Below are 10,107 nucleotides of genomic sequence, written 5' to 3' on the forward strand. Positions count from 1 at the left end.
AATTTATTGTACATTTTAAATTAAAAGAATATTATTGGAATGTTTGTAACACAAATAAATGATAAATGCTTGAGGTGATAGGTACCCCTTTTATCTGGGTGTGATTATGCATTGTTACCTGTATTGAAATCTCTCTTGTTCCCCCTGAATAATACAGTTACCATGGATCTATACAAAGGTAAAAATTTTGAAATTTTTTATATTAGGAGAATTGACAATTCTAGTTGGGTTTCTGGCTAGCTAGCCTAAGAGTATGTTGTAATTTAAGGATTAACTATAACACAGCTTAGCTTTTAAATTTCATTAGTATGTCATAAATTTCTTTTCAGGTAAATTAATTTCATTTTGTAAAAGACAATTGCTCACTATGAGTTAGCTGCGTTAGGAGGAGAATTAATTAATATAGAACATACAATAGAAACATAATATCCCTTTTAGTTTTCATAAAAAATAGTGAAGCCGAAAGTACCAAACAAGCAATTCTCTACAGACTCCAATTTTAAAATATTGAAACTGAACATTGTCCAAAATTCAGTGGCTGTTTTCTCCCCCTCATAAATCTAAGAAAATTCCTTTAGGTCCAGTTGTGGTTGCTTATCCAATTGGTCATTTCAAGGATGGCTGGATATGAGAGAAAATAACATTATAATTGGGTATAACTTCATAATTTTTACTTAGAGAGTCTGGACAGATCATAATTTTTACTTAGTCTGAACAGAGAAAGTTTTGGATTAGAAATGGTACATACAGAGGTTAACATTTACAGTGAAAGCAGTAATCCCCCATTCTAGTGGTTTTAAGTGAGTATATGTAATGTGCTTAAATTTGAAGGAAAAAGTCTTAGGGAGTCAAATTAATTTCCTAATTTTAAAGGTTTTTAAAAAGTACTTGACCTTATGGACTCAGACTACTAGTCTTTCATAATAAATGGACCTCTGTCTTTGAATCACTTTTTTTTTTTGGTAAGGGAGTTGTAAGAATGGTAGAGGAATAGATTTAAATAATTATTTAAATGTAACACACAATAGTAACAGAGAAAATGTACCGTAACCATTCTGTGGCTTCTTTCACAAGGCTGACGATTGATAATGCCCAAAGAACTTTTGATGTCTTGTGTTAAACTTATTAAACAAATATGCAAATAGCATTTGCAAAGTCAGTCCTAAGATAGAGTTGATAGAGCTTGTTGAGACTTTTTTATGTTCCAAGGCCTGTCCTAAACTTTACTTGCATTTTTGTCTCATCAAATCCTATTGGCAACTTTATGAGGGAAATTTTATTTTATTTTATTTATTTTTTTTGAGACGGCGTTTCGTTCTTGTTGCCCAGGCTGGAGTGCAGTGACGCAATCTCGGCTCACCACAACCTCAGCCACCCAGGTTCAAGGGATTCTCCTGCCTCAGCCTCCTGAGTAGCTAAGATTACAGGCATGCGCCACCATGCCCTGCTAATTTTGTATTTTTAGTAGAGACAAGGTTTCTTCATGTTGGTCAGGCTGGTCTCAAACTCCTGACCTGAGGTGATCCACCCGCCTCAGCCTCCCAAAGTGCTGGGATTATAGATGTGAGCCCCCATGCCTGGCCAGAAATTTTATTTTAACTAAAATTAGTTGGCCAGGCGCAGTGGCTCACGCCTGTAGTTCCGTCACTTGGGGAAGCCAAGGCAGGAGGATTTGCATGAGTCCAGGAGTTTGAGACCAGCCTGGGCAACATGGCGAAACCCCGTCTCTACAAAACGCACATACACACACACAAAGCCTGGTGTGATGGCACGTACCTGTGGGTCCAGCTACTCAAGAGGGTGAGGTGGAAGGATCGCCTGAGCCCGAAAGGTCAAAGTTGTAGTGAGCTGTGATTGCACCACTGCACTCCAGCCTGCGTGACACAGCGAGACCCTTTTCCCCACAAACCCCCTCGAAAAAGAAAAGAAATTAGTTAAAATTTAGCATGCCCAAAACTATTCAATAAAGGGACTTTGGTGGGATTTGAACACAGACCTATCTTCAGAGCTTTTTAAAAACACAATGATTAACTGTTTTTTCTTTTTTTAAACACACTGTTGCTGGCTTAAACAATGAGTAACTTCTAAAACTCTTTTGAAATGAGCTAAAATTGTATTTTTCGGTCATGTGACTTGGAAAATTAACAAGAACATAAGGGATTTTAGTTTCTTTTTCAGACTAGACAAGCCTTCCTTATCATTCCTTTTGTGATGAAAAAATAGACTAATTTGAAAAGAAAAATAACTAATGAGGCAAGATGTCCTGCCCTGGAAGAGATCAGACTTGTAGGCCTGCTCTGCCCTAACTTCTTGAGGGTCCGTCTGGCATGGGTTTATGCAGATTCCTAACTCTTTGGCAGACCAGTCATTAAAAATAACAAATCACAGCAGTTAGCCACCATGCATAATTGAAACATTAATGCTTTTATAATGCTGGCTTTTTCAGATGGCGCTAACACCCATTATGGAGATTAACCACTTTTCATCAGGTTTTTTAAGTCTTGAGGAATACAACGGTGAACGCAAGGTGTGTATCTGAATTAATTTAGTAGTAAACTGTGACATGGAGGGGTTCTGTGCTTTGAAAGTTTCCAACTTATATACATTCAAAAACTATTAAACTTTTTGCTGTCTCTCCAAATATTTTCCATATTGTTAATTTTGATTGAAATGTGGAGCTAGTTAGAATTTTCTAGTCTAAAGCTTAGATATAAATGAGTGCATATTTGCAGAGCTATAAGATGTTGCATTTTTTTTTTCTTCTTGGCATCTGGAATATAAATGCTAAATTTGGTCTAGTTAGAATTTCCTACTTCCCTCCCTCCCCTGCTTACTTCCTTCTGTCTCAAAACTCTTCAGGGATGAAGACTCCACAAGCTATATTGGGGTAACATATTGTAACAGTGGTTACTTTCAGTTTCTGTCAAACTAGATTAAAAAGAAGTATCACATGTTCTCACTCATATGTGGGAGCTAAAAAAGTTGATCTCATTGAGATAAAGAGTAGTATAATGGTTACCAGAGAGGCTAGGAGGACAGTAGGGAGGTGGGTGAGAGAGAGCAGGGGATAAAAAGGGGTTGGTTGATGGGGTACAAAATTACAATTAGATGGAATAAGATCTAGTGTTCAGTAGCACAATAGAGTGACTATAGTTAACAGAAATTCACTGTATATTCTGAATAAGTAGCGTGAAATTAGAATGTTCCTAACACAAAGAAATAAGTGTTTGAGGTAATGAATATCCCCATTATCCTGATTTGATCATTACACATTGTATGCTTATATCAAAATATCACATGTACCCCATATCCATAAAATTTAAAAAAAAATAAAAGAGGAAAGGAATGGAAAATAAAAGTAAAGACGACTCATCAAAAATTGCAATGTAGAAGAATAGTGCAGAATGCTGTAAACTAGTACCACATAGAACTTAATCTGTAATTTTAAAGAAACCATGTAAGTATATTTACTCCTGGTATTGTGTCTTTCTCTCTTATCCAAATTTACTGTTCTTCTATAGTTTAAAATTAAAGAATTGCTTTTAAATTTTACAGGGCAAACATTGTACTGTGGAGATACAAAATGTTTTGAGACATCTGTGACCAGACATGTCACGTGTGAATATACTGTTGAATTTCAAAGCAACACGTTGTAACTTTTTTTGTTTTTTCCTGTTACAACAGATTCATTTTATTTTCATCACCATGGGGCGTACCCTGTTGTTGAGTTCTCTGGGTCAGACCTCTACAGACTTCTCAGATGGATCCTAGGTCTCTGGGCTTGCCGTGAAATTACTCGCTGCTCAGGGAGAGAGTTGAGATGGTGGCATCCTCCCCCTCTGTTGCTCCGGCTGTGTCCCCTAACTCTGTTGCTCCGGCTGTGTCCCTCACTCTGTTGCTCTGGCTGCAGCTCATTCTGTTGGAGCTCCTCATTCAGCTGGTCACTGTGGTCAGAGGGTGTTGGCCTGCTCCCTTCCTCAAGTCTTTTTAAAGCCACGTATTTTTGTGGAGCATTTTTCTTCCTGGCTCTCCTCAAGTTGTTTTCCTTTCTTCGCCGTCTTGGGAGTCTTCTTCGTGCTTCCGGACATCGGTTGAGAGAAGGACTTCTTCTTCCTTGTCTTGTTGGTGTTGGCTGGTGGTTGCTCTTCAACAACTGTACCGGAGGCTCTCAGTTTTCTCTTCATCTTCAACAAGTCAATCTATCTCAAGGATCTCACGTTGCAGCATTCTTACCAGAGGCCACTGGGCCTGGAGTTCCAGTTCCAGTGTCTGGAGAGTCCACCTCAGCTCAGCAATCTCATGCTGGTTGGCAGTTGTCAGCAGAAGCCGAGGCCTGCCCATCAGTTCTTTACTCTGAGGTGTTAGAGTGGAATAAAAATATAAATACTTATACTAGTTTTCATGGCTTCTGCTTAATATTGGGTATTGTTTTGTTTTGTTTTGGTGGTGATAGGCTTACCTTACATTAAATCAGGCCTTAGCCTTTCTGTGGCTTTGTTGTGGCAAAGCCTCATATTACTCTCTTGTCTGGTTCAGCAGGACAGTCAGGTCCACACCTGGGGCCGTTTGTTTTCTATGTTTACCTCAACATAAGGTACCTTATCATTGTCACCCTTCATCTCCTGATCCAAAATAAAATAAAATGCCACAGGTTACTTGATCTTGCATCTGGAATATGATTATTTAAAGAAATTAAAAATTTAAAACTGAAAATGTAGAGTTTAGAAATCTTTTTTAAGGTTTCAAAGAAATTTCTAGGAGACAACAAAATAGTGTTACTAGATTTAGCAAATAAAATACAGAATGCCAATTAAATTTGAATTTCAAATAAACATTGAATACTTTTTTTAGTATAACTATATTCCAGGCAATATTTGGGACGTATCTGTTATATTATTCATTGTTTACCTGAAATTACAATTTAAACTGAGAGTTCTGTGTTTTTATCTGGCAACCCTATTATGAACATATTTGGGATCAATATAAAGGAATAATTTTTTAATTTTTACAAAATATTTTAATACAAGTAATTTATTTGATTTTCACTGTCATCGTGAGAGGTAAGTTTTGCCTTACAGTCTATGTTACTTTACCTGTGTTTTATGAAAAGAATGTCTCTTACAATGATAGCCGCCACCACCATATCTTGGCAGGTATTGACATACTGAAACTTTAAATTCATTTTGTGTAGTTCCCTCCTCTTCATGATTGTTTCTGAGGTAATTCAGCTCCTCCATCTGGCTTTCCATTTGCAACTCTAGGTTAGTCTTGTTCAAAGTCAACTCATCCAAGACACTTTGCAGGCCGTTGCTATCAGCCTCAACACACTGATAAAGGACAGCTTTACTCTGGTATCTGAACAGAGCCCAATTAGAAGAATCAATACAGCTTAGATGGAGGTCTCCTCATCCAGTGGTAATAAGATGTCCCACATAGTGGAGCTTAAAGAGCACAGCACTGGGGTGTGAAGACATGGGTTCAAATTGCACCTCTGCCATGTTCAGCTATCACCTTGGGCAAATTAATTCTCTGAACCTGTGTCTTCTCATCATTAAAATGGGAATTTATTTTTATTTTTATTTATTTATTTATTTTTTTTGAGACCGAGTCTCGCTGTGTTACTCAGGCTGGAGTACAGTGGCGTGATCTTGGCTCACCGTAATCTCCGCTTCCCAGGTTCAAGCGATCCTCCCGCCTCAGCCTCCCAAGTAGCTGGGATTACAAGTGTGCATCACCATGCCTGGCTAATTTTTGTATTTTTAGTAGAGACGGTGTTTTACCATGTTGGCCAGGCTGGTCTCGAACTCCTGACCTCAAGTGACCCACCTGCCTCAGCCTCCCAAAAAGTGCTGGGATTACAGGCATGAGCCACCGCGCCCGGCTAAAATGGGAATATTATGAGAATTGAGTTAATGTACAAAAGTGCTTAGCACAGCATCAGTGTTCAGTATATGGTAAGAATAACATTATTAAAGCTATGAAAGAGTGAAAATCTCCCCTCTGCTCTTTGACTAGGAAAGGAAGCAAGCTCCTTTTCATGTACAGGGGAATGCACCTTTGTTTTACAAGGACTGTGTCTCCCCAGTTAAAAAAAAAATTCAAGTACAGTAGGGGGGACCTCTTGCAGTTCTATAAAAACCAGTCTCTGACCTATGGATTGGAGAGTCATACACCATATGTGAGATTTCAAATCTCTAGCCTGGGAGTTTTCGCATTGCTAGCCTATGACCACTATTGTAATTTAAACATAGATTGTTTTATGTTGAGATGTTTAATAATATGAAATAATGATATTGTAAGTTTTGTAGTAACTGTTTAAAGTGGTGAATCGGGGAGTTGGTTTTTTTTTTTTTTAAATCAGTTCTTTACATGGTTTCTGAACTTACTTAAGCTTGAAGTCATCCACAGTGAGCCTAGCATTGTGGATCTAATGCGGAATGTTGGCATTTTCCAAAGTAACATTTGTTACCTTCAAGGGAGGAAAAGGAAACATATAATTCAACAAAATATGTTGGGTGCCTTTAGGTCCAGATTATATGCTTCACGGATTTCAACAATTATAAGTTTGTCAATCATAATTATATTTGTACTAGTCATGGCGGCTCATGCCTGTAGTCCCAGCACTTTGAGAAGCTGAGGCTGGAGGATCACTTGAGTCCAGGAGTTTGAGATCAGCTTAAACAATATAGTGAGACCCCATCTCTACAGAAAAGAAATTTAGCTGGGAATGGTGGCACATGTCTGTAGTCCCTCCTTGGAAGGCTGACATGGGAAGATTGTTCAAGCCTGGGAGGGTGAGGCTGCTATGATCGTGCCACTATGCTCCAGCCAGGGCAACAGAGCAAGACCCTGTCTCAAAAAATTATATTTGTATAAATATAAATTAGATAAACAGTAAATTTAAATTTTTCCGGGACTATTACAGAACTTTTCAGCTAAATACATTGTTTTAGAGCTTCTGAAATACAGAAGAATGTTTTTCAAATGAATGTTGAGCCATTTCATATTAATTTTTATGCACATTAGACATTTTTCTCGACATTAGATGCATCAGATACAGTATATGTTGGCCAGGAGAAAGGGTTGTATTTTCTACATTTAAGACAACTGAGTTTTAAGGTACTTGATAGTGTTGTAATATTTGCTGTAGTCTCGAGGTTGACCATCAATTTTTTCCCCCAAATTCCCATGCCTTCTTTTTATTTTGACTGCAAGGTCAGCACTGGCATTTTCCAGGCAATGTAACTTGTCAAGGTAGTAGGCCTGGCATTTGTTTACATTCTGTGTTGTTTTCCTCTCATTACTTGAAAGAAGGCCACCACCATCAGAGTCACCAGAATATCACAGGGCCCTATTTGGTCCAGCACTCAGGCTACTCCACCCTGTGCCAGGACCCAGCCTACCCTCAACACCATAAAAGCCACCAGAAGGCCCACTACCGTGGCCCTCTGTGCTCTCTTGAGCCCCCTACAATAACACAGGTTCCCCCTGAGACTTAACAGACTCACAACCACTTTCAGTGCTGCCGTGCTGCCACAACCCAGAGGAACAAGCCACTGTGTGGAAGTGTAGCAGAGATCTAAGGTTAAAGTGTAGCCCCAAAGTTGGTGAATTATGGGGACCATTATGGAGCCTATATCCATCCACCTATCTATCTATCTATCTATCTATCTATCTATCTATCTATCTATCTATCTATCTATCTATCTATCTATCTATCTATCATCTGTCTATCATCTATCATTATCTGTGTAAAGTTACATCATCTTTAATGAATTTTTTTAAAGTATAGGTTTTTTTTTTTTTGGTTAACAATGTCTTCACCTCTTATTTTAGTGATCGATGAGCCATACACGCTCAAGTGCTATCTCAGGGTGTTGGGTGCATCCAGGAAAACTGTGAGCAGGAAAAAACAGAGAAGACCATCATTTCATGACTTCATCTTTTGAACAATGTTGAGTGATGATTTTTTAAAACACTGCAGGCATTCCTCTAACACACATTCTTTCTTTCTGACCCTATAGTCTTAACATTCTCATGCTCTTGCTCAGTTTGTGTCTGTTTTCCCATGAAACCTTCCAGGCTTGCTACAGGGCCCTTTCCGAGGAGTCTAAGTTGAGTAGTGCATGCTGCTCTAGAGTTAAATAGGTCTTTGAGTTCTAGTCTACTGTTTCTCAGCTTGGATAAAGTTACTTATCTTCTCTGAATTTCAGTTTTTTCATCTGTACAAATTACAGAAGAATTTGGAGGATTAATGAGAAACAGTTAATAGCATCTGGCACATACCAGGCTCTCAATGAATGCTTGTTCTCTCCCTTCTCTTCTCTCCCTAGTCCCCACTCTAGCTCACAGCAGTATAATCCTAATTATACCACACATTCATTCAAGAAATATTTATTGAATGCCCAGTATGTACCAGGGAGTGTTATGGGACTTCCTGGTTTTATACAGTTGTGATACATGCGTCTTAATCAAAATCCCTCCTAAGCTCAGTGTCTGCGCATTGATTCTGGATATCCATGCATACCCTAAACTGGACAGAGTTGCCTTTACACAAAATTAAGAAGTTGGCAAAGTTTGCCATTTGTGTCTAGACCCACTTTCCTTTATCTTCTCTAGGTTGAAATCTCTCTCTGCACTTCATCTGAGGCCATGGGCTTTTTTGTGCTTTAACTCACTTTTTCTGTGTAGGGAAAAGACATGATATTATTCATTTACACTAGTAGAAACAGTATTATTTTCTCTATGTCATTCAGGAACCTAGGCATTTGAATTTTGAACTTTTCCTTTAATTATGAAATGAAAGATTGTTTCTTGTGATAGCAATTTCAGTTCTTGGTGAGGAGGAGAGAATTTATTTTGGGCAGAAATCTGCTGAAATTGCACTTTGCCCGCCTAAAAGACCGGCCTTAAGCAAAAGTGTGATTTTGTCTTTTTAGAATACATGTGGGGGAGTAGACTGAAGAGAAGGCATGCATTTCCTCCTTACTGTATACACAGATTATCTTCCGTCTCCTGTGCCCACATCTGAGTTCTGTTCCTGGAGTTCCTTCTGAATTTCAGGAAGTTACCTCTTCTTCGGACTTCCTTCTGTGACTTACTCCTTTCGTATCTCCCAGTCTATCCTAAGGATCCAAAATGTCTGCAAGTGGAAGCTCTGTGCCACCCCACTCCCTTTGCCATGATCTCCATCTCTTCCACTGCACCCTGTCCCCACTGCAAGGAGATTGTTCTGTCTTTCCAGGTCAGCCTCCTATGGCCCTAAGGGCCCATGATTTTGTTACATTTAGGTGTACAGGATGGAGAGGACGACAGTTACACATGATTAAGGAATCCCTCAGAGGATGAGGGGAGAAGAGCATGGAAAGATAAAGATAGAGGAGTCTTAGTTTTCATCAGGGTTTCAAGAGGAGACACTAATTATTGGGAAGGTAGATTCAGGACAGTTTTCCTTTTAGCGTTGGTGCATATGTTTCTATAGCAGAGAGGAAGATGAGAATTAAACTTGCAAGTATCAGGAAAATCTGCCAACAAGAACACTAATATAGTTACTTGAGAACTAAAATAAAATGAGGAAAGAGAAACTAGAAATTGTCCGCATACATGTAGTAGCAATAATCTAATTCTACATACATGTATTGAGTGCTGACCCTACAAAGCTGTTTGCCCTTCCATATCCTCTCTCCACCTTTCTCCATTCTGCTCTCTGCACCATGAATATAACCTTGCCCTCTGGCTTTCATTATGTTTGCCCAGTAGCGACTCCAGTGGAGGGCGGGAGGAGAATGAGTTGGGGGATTTATTCCTTTGGCCACCTCTACAGCTTGGTTGGATCCTTTCATTGAACACCACAGCTCCTGTTGACATGGCCCTTTCTGTGACTTTCCCTTCCTAAATTACCTTCCTTTGTTCTTTAGGCATGGGGGTGACACTAGCTACCCCTGATGGTTTCCCTACGCCATACCCACACCTTTGTAAATAGTCCCTTTTTTTTTTTCTTTTTCTTTTTTTTTTTTTGAGTTAGAGTCTCACTCTGTCACCTCCGCCTCCCAAGTTAAGCGATTCTCCTGCCTCAGCCTCCTGAGTAGCTGGGACTACAGGCGCCCG

The 10,107-nt window shown here is 39.1% G+C and overlaps 1 protein-coding gene across 1 annotated transcript; it reads left to right on the top strand.

The window, feature by feature from the left end:
* Nucleotides 1–162: 162 nt before the first annotated feature.
* Nucleotides 163–4,654, top strand: TMEM99 (transmembrane protein 99). Its single transcript, XM_025363459.1, is given in 4 exon segments — nt 163–178; nt 3,821–4,027; nt 4,030–4,423; nt 4,425–4,654. Coding segments are annotated over 4 exon segments (786 nt in total). The 3' UTR covers nt 4,594–4,654.
* Nucleotides 4,655–10,107: the final 5,453 nt, after the last annotated feature.

This window comes from Theropithecus gelada, chromosome 16, assembly GCF_003255815.1.
Source record: "Theropithecus gelada isolate Dixy chromosome 16, Tgel_1.0, whole genome shotgun sequence".
Taxonomy (NCBI): Eukaryota; Metazoa; Chordata; class Mammalia; order Primates; family Cercopithecidae; genus Theropithecus; species Theropithecus gelada.